General features: G+C 46.7%; 1 protein-coding gene across 1 annotated transcript; it reads left to right on the top strand.

The window, feature by feature from the left end:
• Positions 1-311: 311 nt before the first annotated feature.
• Positions 312-16,429, top strand: C5H4orf54 (chromosome 5 C4orf54 homolog). The gene is given in 3 exon segments (XM_059922474.1): positions 312-344; positions 346-5,716; positions 13,233-16,429. Coding segments are annotated over 2 exon segments (5,367 nt in total). The 3' UTR covers positions 5,680-5,716; positions 13,233-16,429.
• Positions 16,430-19,091: the final 2,662 nt, after the last annotated feature.

Below are 19,091 nucleotides of genomic sequence, written 5' to 3'. Positions count from 1 at the left end.
TTTATTTAAGAACAAGGGGGAAAAAAACATTTAATCAGACTCGGGAGTGAAAGATGGCAGTCAGTAAAGAACAATTTCATACTTGCTAGACATCCCTGTAATAGATTACATAGGACATTTGGTCGATTTCAATTAGAACCCACATGCCTCCTCCACCCCCAACACTCTCTCTTCATCTTAGAGCCTCTTCTCTCTACCCTCAAGTGTGGTTTCAGTATGACTAGGGAATAGATACTAAAAATATTTCTGGAATGACGTGACCCACTCTTACCCCATCCAGGAAAGGAACAAGGCTGCACAAGAAACAGCACATGCTTTCCTTTCATTTCTGGGAGTCCCGGGGTTCGACCTACAGATGCTGCTTCTTCCGTGGCCGATGGCATTCAGACTCCTAGCTGCCGATGGTGCCAGGCAAACAACTGGACAGAACAGCTCAGCTACGGGAAGCTGGCCACGGTCTCGGCCAGAGCAGCAGCCCCCAGGCCACAGACCACCTCTGCCACCCCATCCAGGAGCCTTCCTTCCTCCCTCAGCCTTGCCTGGGCCCCGCCACAGGGGCTGAAGAACTGGGAGGCGGTGGCAGCAGCGGCAGTGGTGCCTACAGCCTTGGGGCCAATCCAGGCACGTGGGACCCTGCTTCGGGCTACTCTGCAGCCCCTCCGGGGCCAGGGAGGGGCCCAGGACCGCCCCGGTGCTCACCACTGTGTTTTCCTGTTGCTGACACCGAGGCGAGGGCTCAGAATGGAAGGCGTCCCTCCTGAGCTGAATCTGCAGGCCAGGCCGAAGGAGGTCAGGGAGGGGGTGAGCGGAGCTCAAGATAGCCAGGAGCTCAAGCAGCAGCTGCAGCCACTTCTCAAGCCACTGGCCCCCTCCCAGCGAGAAGCGAAATATGTGGAGATATGCACTTCAGCTGGAGTCCAGAGGGACAGTCCCCGGACCATGAGACTTACTCTGGAGCAGCGCCCGGGCGATCAGAGGGGCTCTAGGAGCCCCCAGGAGAAAGCCCAAGACGAACCCGGCAGCCGAGAGTGCGAGGCTCCAACCCCCCAGAAGACTCCTGCCTGCTTGGAACTCTCCAGATCCCAGTTCTCCCGCACTGATGAGGGCAGCACCCTCTCCTCTCCCTCCTCCTCCTCCTCCCTGGTGGACAAAGCAGAAGAAGGTGGCCTTTCCAAGATGGGTGATAGCACCACATCCACGGGGGCTCTGGCCACCTCGTCCTCATCGTTAGACTTTGAGAGTGACAGTGGTGAGAACGCAGTGAGCTGCCAGCCCCAGGGAGGAGAAGAAGGGGGAAACGCAGGAGGAGGAGGAGGAGAGGGAGGAAGAGGAGGAGATGGAACCGAGTGCAGAGACATGATTGCCAAATCTCAGGGCAGCACGGACCCTCCCCAAAACCAGGAGGCTCACTACATCACCACCCACGAGATCCAGCTGAGCGAGGTAGAGCAGGACACGGATTTCGACGTGGGCCTGGCCTCCCGCTGGGATTTCGAGGACAACAACGTGATCTACTCATTCGTGGACTACGCTTCCTTTGGTGGCAGCGACGAGACCCCAGAGGACGTCACCACGCCGAGCGAAGAGGACGATGACAACAGCTGCTACCTCAGCACCACTCCCAGCACCAACGCCACCCGGACACCCAGCCCCACCGGCAGTGACCCCGCCCGCCCCAGCGCGGGCAGCAGCGGTGGCGACACCAGCAGCACGGAAGTGGGCAGCGGCCCCTCGGACAGCGACCCCACTCCCCCAGCCACGGGGCCTGGCACTGCCACCCCGTGTGAGCCCTTGCTGCAGCCGCTGGAGGCAGCCTCAGCCGCCGCAAGCAGCTGCGGGAGTGCAGCAAGCCAGATCCTCCTATCAATCAAACCGACTTCCCGGGCTATAAATGAGCCTAGCAACGTGTGTGCAAAGCAAAACATTATTTATGCTGCCAAGCATGAAGGCGACATGAGCCTCCGCGTCTCTACAGCTGCTGAACACAATTCAAGTTCACTGAAGCAAGACCCGGCTGCAGCCGTGGCTCAGGACCATGCAAAGAAATTCATCGCCGTCCCTGCTCGCCTGCAGACGCGGTGCGGGGCCATCCGGGCGAAGGAGCTGGTGGATTACTCCAGCGGAGCCTCCAGTGCCGTGAGCGAGCTGGACGACGCCGACAAAGAGGTGCGTAACCTGACCTCCCGGGCCTTCCGGAGCCTCGCTTACCCCTACTTTGAGGCCCTGAACCTCAGTTCCCGGGAGTCCTCCTCGCTCTCCGAAGTCGGCTTTGGGCGTTGGTCGGCCTTCCTGGACTTGAAATGTGGCGGCGTTGGAGCCAGGGTGGAGCAGAGCCTCCTCCGGAGCAGCGCGGCCTCTATGGCTGCGGGTCTGAGGAAGGGCAGCGGGGCCAGGACGACCGCAGACCAGCTCTACATCCAGTCCAAGAAGTCCCAGACCAAGGCCTTGGAGTTCGTCGTCAGCAAAGTCGAGGGGGAGATCAAACACGTGGAGACACCTCTGTGTTTCCAGAAGCAGGTCCAGTCGGGCTCCCGCGTGGTCACCCTTCTCGAGCCTCTGAATTTACGCAGTGAGAGCAAAGCCAGCTCCGCCGCAGGGCCCTGCAGGGCCACCAAAGGCCCCAGCAAGGGCCCCGAGTCCGTGGACACGGATGATGGCTCCGAGGCCTCCGAGGGCAGCAGGCTTGTCTCCCGAGCTGGCGGCCCCCAGAAGAAGTCCAAGTTCGCTTCCAGTCTGCTCAAAAATGTCATCTCCAAGAAGATGCAGCGGGAACACGAGTTCAGAATGGAGAGGGGAGAAGTCAGTGACACATCCCACCATCACCTCTCCAGCGCCTCCAAGGAGACGGAGGGCCCTCCCCCCGGGGGTGAGAGGCAGCGGGAGAGGGGCCTGCAGAGGCAGAGTTCTCGCCACTCGGAGGCCGGCTCTGAGTACACGGTGGTCAGCGTGTCTGATGCAGGTGGGGAGGGGTCCGCAGCTGGGTCTAAATCCCCAGTTTTCAAAGCCAGTGCCCCTCGGGAGAGCCATGCGGGCTCCGGCCGTGATTTCGCTGATGGACACCCAGTGGAGGTGTGTGAAATTAGAAAGAGTGCGTCAGAGACCGTCAAGAGCACCTTCCTCCGCAGTCAGAACAGCGCTTTCCGGTCGTGGAAGGAGAAGGAGGCTGAGAAGCGGCCAGAAAAGGCCCCCGTTGGGAAGCTGAAACTCCCCAAAGGGGGCGACTGGAGGGCTGATCTCGGGGAGATCTCTGCCAGTAAGTCCACCATCATGTCTCGCCTCTTTGTCCCCAACATCCAGCAGACACCCAAGGACAAGCAGCCGGGGAAGCAGGCCACCAAGCACCCTGCTGCCCAGGCCACCTCCACAGCAGTGATCAGGCCCAAGGTTCCCGAAATCAAGATCCGGCTGGGGAGCGTGCAACAGCCAGGCTCGGACTTCAACATTGCCAAGTTGCTCACACCCAAACTGGCCAGTGGCAGCGCCTCGAACCTCCTCAAGACCACTGAGGACAACAGCAGGGCACAGCAGAAACTCTTCCGGGGGGACAGCCTGGAAAAAGTGCCCCAGTTCCAGGTGAGAGATGTCAGGGACAAGTCCAAGGCCCAAGGCCCCCTCCACCAGGTGAGAGACGTCCGGAAACTAATCAAAGCGTCAGGGGACAGCAGTGACAAGGGCAGCGTCACCCCAGAGCAGGGGCTGACCGGGCCCAAACCCAGGCAGCTGGCTCCTGCAGCTGGTGGGTCGGGATCCCTGTCCCCCATGGTGATTACGTGCCAGGCCGTGGTGAACCAGAGGGAAGACAGCACAGACCGAGAGCCCAGGGAGAACGTGGGCAAGGGGGGCAGCAGCAGGGTCTTGAATTCCTCCTCGCCAGAAGGGACAGTCTTGGTTCACAGGGCATCTGGCAGGCTGCCCGTGGCCACCATCGCCCCCAATAAGCCTGAGCAGGGCTCGTACCTGCCCGTGCTCAAGATCGTCTCCAAGGCTCAGAAGACCCCAGAGAAGGTCAAGGAGGAGGAGGTCAAGGAGGAAGGAAAAGGCCCCAAGACATCCCGCAATGCTCTGGAGAAGCTGACGGCGGCCGTGAGGTCCATGGAAGAGCTGTACAGCTTCAACAGGAACGAGTGGAAGCGGAAAAGCGACCCCTTGCCCCTGATGACCGACAGCCACGTCCTGTCGCTCATCGCCAGTGAGGAGCGAGAAGGGGCCGGGGCTGCTGAGCGGGACCCCGACAAGTTGGCCAAACGGCTGGGTGGGGCGGAGGAGCGGGGCGCCGGGCACAAAGGCACAGGGGTGGTCCTGCGAGGGGGCCCCGTAGAGCGTCTGCAGCGGAGGAACTCCAACCCGAGCGCCGAGAGTGTGTCCGCCCGCGCGGCCGCCTTTGAGAACCTGGCCAGGGAGAGGCCCCGGTCCCTCTATATCCCCCCGGTGCACAAGGATGTGGACAGAGCCCAGCCCCTGCCCCCGCTGCCCGGCCACCGGAACGTGTTCACGGTGAGCGCCAGCAGCACCCAGAAAACGGGGGGTGTCGCTGGCAAGTTCCCACAAGGCCCCGCTCCAGAGAGTTCTTCGGCGGCAAAGGGCATCAAATCGCAGGGACTCCGGTCTCTCAAGATCTCTCCGGCCACTCGGGCATCTCTCGAAGAGGTGACCAACAGGAAAAATGGCAGCCATCTGGAAAAGAGCCCCAGCGACTGCGAGAATTACCTGACCATCCCCCTTAAAGGGAGCTCTGCAGCTGGGGAGCTTCCAGGCAGGCCTGGGGCGGGGAGGGAGGGGCCCCCGCGCTCCTCAGCCAGCACTCTCTGCAGCTTGCCCCCAGTGAGTGCCCGCAGTCAGGTCCCCAGCGGCCCCAAAGGCTCTCAGGTCAGCGGAACCAGCCGGCCAGCTTGGTGCACCAAGCCCGACGACCCCCGGGGGACGGTAGCTGCCCCCGCAGGGCCGCAGAGCCCCGAGCAGCCCCCCACCGCGATCTACCACCAGCAGCTGCTGCCCTTCGCCCTCCAGGGGGCCCAGCCCCAGGTCCTCTGCTTCTCCCCTCCAGGCATGCCTGCCCCGGCGCCGGTGGGCCCAGCTCCGGTCCCCACAGACCCCTTCCAGCAGCCGCAGCCTCCGCAGACCCAGCGCAAGATGCTCCTGGATGTGACAACCGGCCAGTACTATCTGGTGGACACGCCAGTTCAGCCCATGACCCGGAGACTGTTTGACCCCGAGACGGGGCAGTATGTGGACGTGCCCATGACCTCCCAGCAGCAGCCTGTGGCTCCCATGTCCCTCCCCGGGCCTCCCTTGGCCCTGAGTCCCGGGGCCTACGGCCCCGCCTACATGATCTACCCCGGGTTTCTGCCCACGGTGCTGCGCGCCAACGCCCTGCAGCCCACCCCAATTGCTCACACTCCAAGGGGCGCCGAGCTCTCCCCCGTGGCAGCAGAGCCCCCCAGCAAAGAGGCAGCTGCATCTTTCACCGAGGCCCCTTACTTCATGGCCTCCGGTCAGTCTCCCACCTCCTCCTCCGCCTCCGCCCCAGCGGCCACATCCCAGCTCGTGGGGGCCAAGGGCTTTGCCCAGCTGCATGGCAAACCTGTCATCAGCATCACTTCGCAGCCCCTGGGGCCGCGGATCATCGCCCCCCCCTCCTTTGACGGCACCACCATGAGCTTCGTGGTGGAACACAGATGACGAGCGGTCACCAGAAAGCAGAAGGGCGCAGCTGCTGGTGAGTGGACATCACTTTGATAATCAGGTTTAAGGGATTAACAGCAATCCTATTTCTTTGTGTTTGAAGGGGCAGACTTAACAGCAGCGGAGGCTGTCTCTAGAAATGGGCATTTCGGAAGAATAGAACAAAAACTGCATCCATATTATGAAGGAGCTAATTTTCTTGCCAAGCCTCCTTCTCTCCCCACGCCTCAGTCCCACAGCTGGCCTTTCCCCTCTGACCTTTTCAAATTGCCTGAGTGTTTTTCCCACAGTGAGTGGGAGGGAAGGGAACCCTGGATCTATCAGGTTAGCCTTGGGTGAAGATTGGCAGGGGGAAGAAATAAAAACCCGGTCTGGATTTTCCGGAGCGAGCTTCACTCTATTCTTAGCAGCCCCAGTGACAGGCACGAAAATCCCTGGGGACACCGTTACTCTGGTTACTCCTCAGAGTAAAGAGAGTCAAAGACTGACATTTTCTTGTTAGGAGGTTTTCTAAAATCCACAGAAAGCCTTCTCTCCCTCCACCACATCTTCCTCTTGAAGCTTCTTATACAAAAAGGCTGTATTTTTAAGCTCTTGTTTTTCTGTTTTCAGACAATCAGAATACTTTTTCTTAGGTGAGTCCAGTCTTTAAGGTATTTTACACACACACACACACACACACACACACACACACTCGGCTTGACCTCCAGGAGAGGAGGAGATTCCGGGCCTGCAGTGACTCCTCAAATGGAGCTGCTGTGTTTGATCCAGTTCGTTCAGACTGAATCCACTACGCTCTGCTGCCGACCCCTACAAGGCACTCATTTTCCTATCTGCATTCTCTCCCTTCAGAAAAGAATCGACTCCCCCTCGCCCCCTCTAAAGGAAATCAGATGAAGTAGATGTAGATCCTGACACCCAAGTTAATTCAGATTCACAGACAGGAGTCCTGGCTGTAACTACAGTCCGTGGAACTTGATAGGAAAGGTGAGCTCGGGTTTTCTGAACCAGGACACTTCAGGTCAAAAACATAAGACAGGGGCAACCTTCAGATACAGCACAAAGCTGCCAGCACTGTGGGGAGAAATTTGCCCTCTCATTCTCCTGCCCCCTTCACACGAGGAAGGGCTGACATAAATGCTTCTAAGGAGTTTCACTCCTTGGTAAGATCATACTGAACCAAGAAAGGAGAGGAACCCTTTCTATGCTTATATGAAAGAAAGAAGCCATTCCTCTCTCTTCTGTACTTGAAAGAAACAGGAACATTGTTTCTTTCTTCAAGGAAAGAGCCTTAAATTAGGAAGTAGGATCATTAGATCAGAGTCCCAGCCTCTTCTCACCAGCTGTGTGTTCTTAGACATGCAGACTCTGTAGCACCCATGACACTTGTGTGTCAATAATTTCTACTCCTCAGAATGTATCTGAATGTCAGATGATACAACAGTGTATTGCAAAATATAAAACCTTTCCAAATTAAGGGATTGTTACTATGCATTACATTTCTTGGACTGCAAGACATTAGGCCACTGTTCAAAAATCCTTGGGTCTTTCTATAAGAATTCAGGTGAAAGCACCTGAAGCCTCATTTTACTTGCAGTCTAGAAACAGATGATTTCCTTTCCAAGAATTTGCAACGGGCCCTATGTAATGACCACAAATACAGAGGGGAGGGAAGATTAAAGATAAATAATGTATCTATTGTTCAGTGTAGAAAATAAAGAAATATGCATGTGGAAGAGGCGCAGATTTAGAGAATTCATTTTGTAGAAGGAAAAGAGTAGCCTCTAGATAAAAGCATTTTCATCTTCTGGACAGGTGGTATGTTTACCTAGGGCTCTCTGGGAGCAGCTAATCCTGCGAGGCCTTTGTGTGAGCTGTGCAGGTGCAGAGCAAGGGGAAGGGAGGACAGGGCCCAGAGGAGGGAGGAACCGGGCACATGCTCGAATAGTGTCCCTGTAGCAGCTGCCTTTGGCCTTTCTCCTCTCTGCTGAGTCTGGAGAGATTAGGCCTGGAGTTGTTTCCATCAGACACAAATACAAATCAGAGTTTTCTGTACTGGAGATTTGAACAGTGATTTCTTTGAAAGCTCTCCCTTCTTTAACCTTTATTTTAGTCCACAGCCCTAAAGATAGAAAGCGAAAGACTAGTCAGGAGCTAATTATCAGCTTTTTGTGTACAGGCAAAAATCGAATTACCCAAATTCAGATAATAACTGAAATCCTTATTAAAATCCTTCAAAACTCACCATCCTGAAAGTTCTAAGCCACTTTCCAAAGAAAAGTCAGTTACATAAAAAAGAAGTATATAGTTCTTTTCCCTGTGTGAAAAAAATTTAAACATGGTTCAGATATATCAAAAATTACATTGTACACCCCCATCCATCAGTTGATGTTCATACGGATGGTCAGTGTGAGAAGGCTTGGAAGCTGGTTTCAGTTTAAATTTCCTTTGAAAACCAGACTTACTCCAGAGTTTTTCCTTGCAGTAGGGTAGGGTTTTATGTGCCCCTTTCAGCTAGAAGTCACATAAATGGTTTGATCCAAGCACAGCATTTCACAGAGAAGAAAACTGGGGCTTAGAAAGAAACGGTTTTGCTGAGGTCCCCAGAGAGTGAGAGAGCCAGGATGAGCCTGGCTCCCAGCTCCCGGACCACGCCATGCGCTGTTTCTTTGTTGGTAGGAGGCCTGAAACACAAGAAGGATGGCAGAGAAGTGCAATGAGCCCCGAACTGGCAGCCAGGACACCTTGGATCTGCTCTGCCTCTCCAGACATTTGTGAAATGAATGTTTGAACGAAAAGCACTAATTCCATCATTCATTCAACAAACGTGAATTACATGTTTACACTCCGCCAGGCACGGTGTACTCTGCAGTGAGGCTATAAACCCACACGTGACCTGGTACCGTCCCACAGTCCAGGAGCCTGCACTCCAGCTGGAGGACACGGACCGTACATGCAAAACTGCAAAACCAGTGTTCAAGTCCTGTCTTAACCTTTAAGATTCCTTCCAGCTCAAATAATAAGTATTTCATCACCTATTTTTAGCTGCACATTGTAACAGGGAGTCTTGCTTTCTCCCCTGTATAGATTTGAGCATAGCTAGCTGCTGCTACTCTCGGATTATTCTGTTATGAATTTTCCTCTAGTTTTGCTTTCATAGGTAGGGTCTTTCCTGCTTCTCTTCTTCCTGTGGTGAAAGTTGCAGTGCTCCTCAGACTTTACCAGGTCATCACAACCCATCTCAGAAGATAAGTAGTAATATTACGTATTTTATTTGAATTTAGTAATGACATCACACACTGTGATAAATGGACCAGGCTGTTCCCAGCCGGTGGCCCAGTGGCCGGTGAGTCGCAACAGGAACCCATTGGTAACGCACCAGTGTGCTGAGCACAACGGTTCAAAACTTCACAACTCTCTCCTTTTTGGTTAGGCCTTTTCTGTTTTAGGCCTTTGTTGTTTGTTCATTTTAGTTTTGAAAGTTCCTTCTCCACAGGACCTTTGATGCCTTTTCTGATGAGATTATTTTTGTTTTAGTTTTCTGTCATTCGAGGCATGTAGCTATGTTTTTCCTTCCCTAACATATTCACTTTCATGCTTTCTCCTGCCCAGCCACTTAGATACCATATTTTTGTTTTAAAATTTGAGACTTGATACTAAATACCGTTTACAAGGGCATAAAGATAAATGTGTAATAATAACAACAGAAAACTTAAATTGGCACCATGCCTGCTACCCAGTGAGTATTACAATTATTTTGTTTCCTTTGAATGTCTCTTCTTTTTTCTGTAAAACTTTACCCATTTGTTTCTTCTTTTCTGAGTGTGCTTTATGTTGTTCCTACATCATTGGTCTTTCTTTTCTCGCCACCTCCTCAGAGTTATTTCTACCCCCTGAGCAGAGCCCCAAAGATCAGCAACTGAAGTGGAAAGAAAAAGGGGGCTTCAGAGGGAGCTATTTTCGGAGAGTTTTCTAAAGGGGCCCACAGGGTACTTAGATCCTTGAACGCCGTCCCCTTATGTTAAAATTGTAGGAGGAAATTGAGTCTCAGAGAGGTTAAGTGACCCTTCTTAAGTCACAGTGTCCCTCTGGGGCAGAGTTGGGACTCAAAACCTAAATCATCCCAGACCAGAGTCTATTTTCCATTTGCTTCTTTCTTACTGCTTCCCAGTCCCCTTGTCTTTTTCTCCCCAGGGCCACTCTTCTTTCTGGTGCTCCATCTTGGGGTCGGGCCCACAGTTTACTTCCCCTCTTTTCTTCCCATACCTTTTATTTGAGAATTTACTTTCTGTTCTTTGCTATTTTTTTTTTTTTTTTTAATTCCTTATTGTGGTTTCTCCTTTCCCATTCACTTGAAGTTGATTTAGTTTAAAGCCCCACCTTGCTTTTTCCCTTCTCCTCCCTTTTCCGTTTGGAGTCTGTTGTCATCACAGACTGGTCAGCTTCAAGGGCAGGCTTGAAGCTGCGGCTCCTTCACCTGCGTTCTCGGCAGCCTTGTGCACGAGACCGCGTGACGAGGCTGCAGGCTGCAGGCTGCAAGCTTGACATTTCATTTCCAGCACATCCCATGATTACATTCTTGAATCAATTCATTTATATCTATTTTTTTCCCTAACTTGATGGTGGCTTCCTCTCCTGATTATTATATATAGCTGCTGTTTTATTTTATTATCTTCCTCATGTCTTTTTTTTTGCCATTTCTTTTCTCCCTTTCTCTTTTCTTGGATGGTAGCTTTCCCCATTCTTATTATTTTGTGCCTTTCTCTACAATTTTATTGCCTTATATTTTCTTCTCAACTCTCTACAAAATTAATAAAAAATGAAAAGTAATGTGTATTAATCATTTATTATATACTAAGATTTAACATGGTACTACTTGATTCTTTAAACGAGTGGGTACTATTCTTATCCCTATTTGACAAATGAAAAAATAACTTGTCCCAGATTAAGAGATCAGCTGAAATCCAGGCCCTTCAAGCTTGGGGGCCCATGCTCTTATTGATGACCCCTAGTTTGCCCACTTTCTCCCTCTCTGCCCTCCCCGTCTCAGTTCCTTGTTGTGAATTGTCCTTCTTCCCTTATTTGGGAAAAAAAGGGAGGGAATAAGGTAAGAAATTGACCCTGAATCTGGCGATGTCTAGCGTATACTAAGCCTCCATATGTGTTTTTCTTTTGATTAAAATTTAGCTCTCCTATGTCCCAAAGAGAAACCGTTCCGGCACTTCTAGGGGCTGTGGCTCCCAGTGTGTGTGTGGAGGGGGGGATAATTTTGCGTGTATGTGGGGAGGGGCGAGTGTGGTCTGTCACCTGAGTGTGGGATCCCACTGGATACTGATGGGCTCATGCCTTTCAGTCTAAGAGAAACTGTGTGGCTTTGACTAAAACCCAGGTATCTGCACCATGAAGTCAGGCAGCCCTGGCCCAAAATCTTCCTCCTCTGGATAAGTGACTTGCCCTCTCTGGACCTCAGTTTCCTCACCTGTAAAATGGGGATACCTCTCGGGAGCGTCGTGAAGATTGAATCGTAAAATCACTGCAAGGGACGTGGCACACAGTCCATGGCATGTAGTAAGAGTTCTATCTCCCTTGGAGACTAGAAGCTCATCAATGCCTCAGAAGCCCCTCATCTCTCAGGGGTCTCCACCAAGGCAGAAAGTCAGTCCTTATTCCTGTAGACTCTCAGGACAGCACCAGGGACCCATATCCAGGATTGCTTGATATTTCCCCAAACCAGAGGTCATGCCCACAGCTCTGCAGTCCCCTTTGGGCTGCCTGATCCCCTGGGTCAGGCCAGTTGGCTGTGGTCGGGGTCCTCTAGTATGCCCCACGGCTTTCCAGCATGTTACACAACTCTGGGCATAGTTGGCCAGCTGCATGTGGTGATTTTCCTCTCAGTCTGGGCACAGACCTCTGTGGAGCAAGGGAAAATCTGACCCAACATCCCTGCTGAACTCTGTCATGTGTTCCGGTCCTAAAATCATGGGAAGTCATCCAGGCCAAACTGCCCGGTGACACCGTGCAATCACTCCTCTCCCTTTACTGACTTCTTCGTGACCCTCTGCTAGGTTGAACTGGCAATTTTTATTATTTCATCCTTAATAGGAATTGGAGCATTTTATTACTTTCAGAGTTTCAAACAAAATCCCTCTAAAGTTAATATAAGTGGAAGCAGTATCCTGCAAAAGAATGAAAAGGCCGTATCTGGACTATGGATCCCCAAAAATGATCCCAGCAGCTGGTAGAAACAGATTTCTCCTCCCTTCCTCAGACTGCTCTCCCCATCCTGTAGTGTTTTCTCTCTCTCCCTCTCTCTCTCTCTCACTGTTTCTCTCTCTCTCTCTCTGTCCCCCTTCAGATCAGAGAGTCCTTGCAAACCTTGCTTCACAATGGGATTCAGCTTGAGTTTTCATTAGATCCTTGCATCCACATTAAAATTTTTCTTCTTAGTCTTCTATTTTCTTCTCCTCCCCCTTGTAATTATATATTTTTGTTCCCGTTGCTACTCCATGTGTCCTAAGGTAAAAAAAACTTTTAAACTTTTTTAGCAAATGAGAAGTTTCCAAACCCACAACTGTCCCTTTCCTCTTGAAAGTCATTTCTCGATATAAAACACGAAAGAGTAAAATCAACGAACCTGAAATATATACACATGAGCTATTCTCTAAACCCATAATTATTCTTATAGACTTCTTTTTCCTTAAGTATATACTTAACACAGGTCAGTTTCTAGATGACAGGATTAAAATATCCTTTGCCACACTACTCTGCATGTAATTGATTAGATAGCTGTTATTTGATACTTCTTAGAAGTTACTTTTCACATGATAGAGTCTTCTAATCCCTAACAAATACTACCTGTAGGCCACTCTATTTCTGTCTTCATAATATTACGTTCAAATATCAACTCCCAAAGGTTAATTTAAAAATGTTCTTTAGGCAAAGTTCTAATAGATATATATAGAGAAAGAGATTAACAGAAAGAAAGGGTGAATTTTCAGTAAGGTTTTGAACATGTCAATGCTTGTCTTAGAATGGATTTAACTAAGTTATAGGCTCTAACCAGTATATCTCATTTTAAACAAAATGCGCAATATGAAGTTCCACGTAATTTAGGTAGTGACCATTCACTGTAGAGTATAGAGTTTATTCATTTAACTAGATTAATAACTCATGGTAAATTTCAAATGTTTCAATTTAGTTTAAATATCATTTTTGTATATTTTAGGAACATATCTGTTATACTATTTTATCTCTGTTATGGATGGTTTCAGTAAAACTAAATATTTAACTCTAAAATCATTTTTGAATGGTTGACTGTATTTAATTCAAGTTTCAAAGAGAGGGTGCCATTTGGGGCAATTTCTTAAAGTCAGTAGGATGTCTAGTAGGTTCAGAAACACACTCACGAAACACATTTTAAAATGTGAATTTCATCATTATTCACACTGAAATTAGCCAAATAGTTAAATAAAATGTATTTTGTCATTTTTCTTCCTTCTTTAAGAGCGAGATTTACTAACAGTCTTTTCCTTGATTATGTTTCTTTATAGGAGCAAGACAGAAAGACGGACGAATCTTCTTGAATCTGAAGGCTGCATTGTAACAGCACTAAGAATTCATCTGGAAACCTTCCTCTACATATGTTATTCTTAGTTTTTGCTTCTTATAAACCAAGTGTGTAAGTTTCTATATTTTTCTGAATAACCCTGTTAAGACAGCTTGTGTTATTTTAGTTTTATGAAGCTGATTGAATGGTTGCATTTTTCCTGCGTAAAACTATTTCTTTTTATACTTTAATACAGAATATAAGCTTTCCCTTCATCTTTCCCTCCTGCATTTGTGACTAGGCAAACAATCTCTTACATGTTCTCATAGTTCAGTCAAAACATACAACAGAGTAGGATTGGTTCTGTTGTAAACCAAATGAGCAAATCAGTAATTTGGATCACAAATCTCCCTGCAGATTCTCGGAATATATCAGGGCTGGCTGGCAAAGTTGTAGCACTTGTTTGGATTTAAATGTGATGGGTCTGCATTTTGGATCATGCCTAGTCATTCTCTTGGTTATGTTTTACATGTTCTTTTATTGGGTTTAGCATGATTTCAAATGTGATTGTGAAAAAGTGGTTTTAACTTTTGTGCCTTGTTTTAACTTTTCCATTGATACAATGCCATGACACTATTTGTTGCCTTAAAATAGAATGGCTTGGAAGACTAGAGAGCCAGTGGTTGCATTTAAAGTTAAGTTCTTAGTTTCAGAAAGGTATAAAATATCTACTTCCCTCAGAATCCAACCTCTGCTATGAGTGTATAGGATTATTTTTCTTCTTCAATGATCCCTCCTTAGTTGCACACTCCTGTCTCTCACGGATTATTTGGAGTCTGAAGAGTGACCTGTTTGGGGCAGTGGAGTAGAAAGTAAACTCTGATTTGGTGGCTCTGATTATCTCCAGCCCTAGCCATACCCATAGCAGTGACCTAGGTTTATATCACTTGCTTCTTATGGTTTTAAGAGATGTCGAGAATCCAAATCACAGAATCTTTCATTGACATTCAATACTGCCTCAGTTGTAGCCCAATTCTGAAGGTTATTTTAGTGAGTGTTCATGGTGAGTTTTGAAGAGTTGATTGAACAGATAAATATTTAGCTCGTCATAATAATGAGTCAATATATATTCAACAAATGTTACATTGGAATATTTCTTTACTTTTTAAAACAATAACTTGAAGGTTCTCCCAGGCTTTTTTTTTTTAAAAAGGAATCTCCTCTTATTTACTTATTTGTTCAAAGATAAAGCATTCTGGTAATTTTTTAAAGCCTTTTAAAGCCTATTTTGATTTTAATGATCATCAATATTGGTTTCTGCTTAAAACAGCTTCTTGAAACCACAGAATTTTATACTACTCATAACTGAAGGTGTGAGTAGAAAAACTAAGAGACTGATTTTTGTATGATTTATGTAATCTCATTACTTTGTATTTATGCTTTCCATCTTAGTTGGACTCTTTAAAAAAAAAAAAAAACTCAATTTCACATTCAGGAACTTCCTTAAAGGGATCTTACTCTGAAAAGAAGTTCTGTTGGGTAAAAGGAAGGGTTTGAGGCAGGAATAGTCAGCTCTGGTCACAATTCAATCAATCATTGGGCTGATGAGCTATGACATGAAGCGATAGCCTCTCTGAGACATGGAACATGACATATGAAACAATCTCTGTGTTTGGAAAAGATGCCCTTGTGCCATATTGGGGAAAGCGTTATTCCTTTGTCATAGAGGTCTTCTTACCCAAGTACGTCAACAAATTCACCCCAGAACTTGCTTAATTTTTCACCACTGGGAAACTTATCTTACAGCATCAGCCCTTCCTCATTTTCAGTAGAGGTGTGCTGGGTAAGAGGTCACTTAATATTGAAACAAGAAAGTAGACTCAGTCAAAGATCTTAAACTTATAATACTTAAAGCAGCACCATGAAATCTCAAGTATTTGAACACATCTTGTGAAACTCAGATAGGATTTGGTAGGTAGAACCAGAATTGAAAAGACTGTTTTAAAATGACATGTGACTTTTAGGCAAACCCAGTGCTCGTGTCAAGTAGTCAATGGCTTGCCAGGTCTTCAAAAAAAGAGAAATCTCCTTTCCTAGAACACGTGGTAGAGTTCTTACCTACCAAGGGTCTGGGAGGCCCGTGAGCTATTTATCACTATTTATCATTATTTATCACCAGCAGATCTGAGCCTTAAATTCTCACATTGAGGTAAACTAGGACAGAAACTTGGAAAGAAAGGAGAACTTTTCATTTGTCGGTTCTATCAGAGAGGCCGTGTCCTCTGAGAAGCTGCTGTGGATGTAGTAAATGGCCAAGTGGTTAAAATGTGACTTTAAAATAGTATTCTATGAACGCCATATCATCTACTGTTAATTTTATGGTTTTCCATTTCATCAAGCCATAAAAAACCAAATCAAACCTGCCGGGCCATTTACTACCTCTAGTGATAGGGAGGAACATTTTTAAAAACATGAGGTAAATCTAAATCCTCATTTTCGTTGTTTTATTATTTCTTGAGGTTGAATTGATATTTGAATAAAACAGTTGTACCCTTCCTTTTTCAACCAAAGTTAAGTAGAAAAAACCAAGAGTCTATGAAGCCTTCTGACCCATAAAACCATTACCCTACCAGTGTCCTTTTAGCTACTGAACTACTCTTTTATGGCTCATGTACACAAGACCATTACTAAAGCATGTAGCATTTCCTATATTGTGCCTGGAGCTTGAATCTAATTAGCATTGCAGAGTCTGGCTTTTGCCATTTTTTCTCAGGGTTACATGTGTGACTCAGTTTTCCAGATGAATCACAGGGCATTGTGTGTAGAAATCTTGACCCATTTCCTGTTTTTCCCTGTTGGTTAAATGGTAAGGTTGAAATATGCTCCATTTGAATTGTTTTTGGAAAACTGAACAAATTTGTAACCCGTACGAAAATTTAATTCACCAGAATGTATTTTCTTAAAAAGCACTCACTGAAATTGCCCTCAGGATGAAATGAAGCCCAAATATGCAGTTAGTGACTTAACATATAGGCTCTCTGTATGTCTGCCTGTGTCTCCGTATGTCTGTATGTGTATGGCTCTCTGGATATCATTGAGTAAATAAGCTAAAACAAATTACACTTTGACATCTTTATGATAAATCTTAAATGTTAACACACATTTCAAACCCATCCTTATATCACTAGGAAATATCTAACGATATAAATTTCTTTTTCTTAATTTCAGATTTGACTTCATCATTCTAGCCTCTTAAAGAGATTTAATGCATTTTAATTCTTTTCATATTTCATAGAAATGGAAATCAGTGTTTGCTACAAATTGAATGCTCATGCTACCTGAAATAATACTTTGGAGTGCAGGACAGTGTTGATTCTTAAGTAGATTGACTATAATCTCATGATAAGTATATATTATATGTGCATGAGAAAACACATTCAGTAATAGTCTCTGTTTAAAAACTATCACGGTATATACATTTTCCAATGTGGTGCTTGAGGAGTTTCATTCTACAGTTTACAAGGTGTAGGTTTGCACCCCAAATTCTCAGGGTATGCTGTTTTACCCAAATACTTGAAAGAAAAAGGTGCCCTGTATTTTATCAGTACTGTTGAGGGGAAAAATTATGTGTAGGTTTGTTTTACAAAACTACTTATAAAAATCAACTTCACAAATTATGTTAGGCTTTTACATAATTCCTAAGGAAGTATACATATAGATATGATACATATTTTCAAGAGACTGTTTCTATATTCTTAACTAACTTCTGGGTACTAAGGAGACCTCACAGGTGCATAAAATCATTAATAAAGCATGTAGCATTTGCTAAATCGTACCTTGAGCTTGAATCTAATCGGAATTGCAGACTCTGGTCCTTGGGGAAAAAAAAAAAAAAACCAAACGTGTCCATCTGTGTCACATGTCATTACAAGGCCCAGGGGAGGATTCTGAAAATTGGACTCATTTGTATGCCCCGTGTCTCAGAAGAGAACTAAATGTTCACAGTAGCATTTGTAAGCTGTTAACATTCTTGTTTTATGTTGCAGCTAGAGCATATTATTAGTTATTTTCCTATTTGATTCATAATGGTGCAGAATAAAACACACACACACACACAAAACACATCGAATTTGATTTCTTTTTTAAAGTTTCCTACTTGCTTTTTATAAGCTGGTATTAATGGCAAAAAGTGCTATCCAGGGTTCCCTGAAATTACTTGTCATCCCTGTATCTTTTTCTAGCAGGTGGTTTTTTCTTTTTCTCCCCCTTTGAAGATGTAGGTTTCTATATTTACATTGAAGTCATCTTATTGTACAGTAAAGACAGTGATGGTTGAAAAGAATGTGAAGACTGAGGAAGTTAGGTCCCAAACAGAGGAGAGTAAATTGTGTGGTAAATGGAGAAAGACATTGGCTAACGCTGAATTATACCCCTGACTATGAAAAAAGCCAGTGGGAAATGGAAAGAACACGGACATTTAAACTGCTCTCAAGATAGAAATCTTGGTGGAAGAGTTCCTGCTTGAGGTCTGATGTGATTCAATTATGGAATGCAGTGAGCATGGCCCCTGGGACTGTGAATCCAGCCCAACAGCTCTGAGAATTACTGTGTCAGTGGATTGCATATGGAGAAAACTACTTAGACAAGGACTCTCTGAGACTGACTAGCTTACTTACCTTTAATTGCCAGCATTTGTGATTGTGCGATCTTGTGTAATGGTCTTTTATTTTGAAAAAAAAAAAAAAATGTGTTGTTGGTTTTTTTTTTTTTTCCAGTAAAAGTAAATGCAAAGAAAACATGCATTCTTTCTCTTTATTTTAACTCAAAAAAACAAGCTTTGGACATTTTCATTTTCTTCAGTTTTCTAACTTAAATCCTTCCTTTAACAAAAATACTCTATTATATTGTTTTACATCCAGGTTGTATTAGTTTTCCCTTGCTGTGGTAACCACAAACTTAGTGGCTTAAGACAACACAAATTTATTATTTTATAGTTCTGGAGGTCAGAGGCTGGTATGGTCTTTCCCTGTACCTGGAGTATTTCACCTGATCGACCGAAGTCATCTAACTGCTTCCATTTTTAAGTAGCATTGTGAGGGGCACCTACGAGGTTGCGGGATGCTCCATGGACACCAAAGAGCAACCCAGACAACGAGTGTCCCTGAGGGTCCACACTGAGGCCCCCTCAGCCCCCTTCCGAACCTAAATATCTGAAGCACACATTTGGAGACCCACTGCACAGGGGCGATCAGTACTGTAAAATGTCAAGCACTAGTTGAAGTCACTATAAACCTGAAGATCCCCAAAAGACTTGAAACCACATTCCACAAGAACATACATCCAGAATCCCTTACATATGTCCAGGGTTTGGGGGAAATTAAGTTGAGGGCTGTTCTAGGCCTTGTATTTTCCTGACTCACCTCTGGCTTCCAGCTCTTGTTTCCAGTGAATTCTCAAATTCCATTCTTCCATTTTGCCTCAAGTGTGCATTGCTTTACTCTGCATTGCATTACCCCACCAGGCTTCATTGCAGGACACCCATCCCGTCCTGAGTATTCCAGACTTGAGACTGTATATGTGTGGCAGGGTTTTGCCGAAGGCTTAGGGTACATGGGATGGAGATTAGCAGATGCTCCACCCCACGGGCAGCCAGCTGCATTAGCAAACTCCTTAAACCTGAGCCCTGGCACCCCTGTTCTTATACAGTCCCCTGCCATCTCTGGCACGCGGTAATTTTGCTGGTGGTTGAGTTCATTTGTGCTTTAGCCATCCTGCCTATGGCTAGAGCCCTCTCCCTCTCTTCATCCTCTGCTTCCTCTGCTCCTTAGCTTGCTGGCTCAGAATCCTCTAATTTCCTATTATT

This window comes from Balaenoptera ricei, chromosome 5 (assembly GCF_028023285.1).
Source record: "Balaenoptera ricei isolate mBalRic1 chromosome 5, mBalRic1.hap2, whole genome shotgun sequence".
NCBI classification, from domain to species: domain Eukaryota; kingdom Metazoa; phylum Chordata; class Mammalia; order Artiodactyla; family Balaenopteridae; genus Balaenoptera; species Balaenoptera ricei.
The sequence above is the reverse complement of the archived record's forward strand: the minus strand, read 5'-3'. Positions and strand labels throughout refer to the sequence as shown.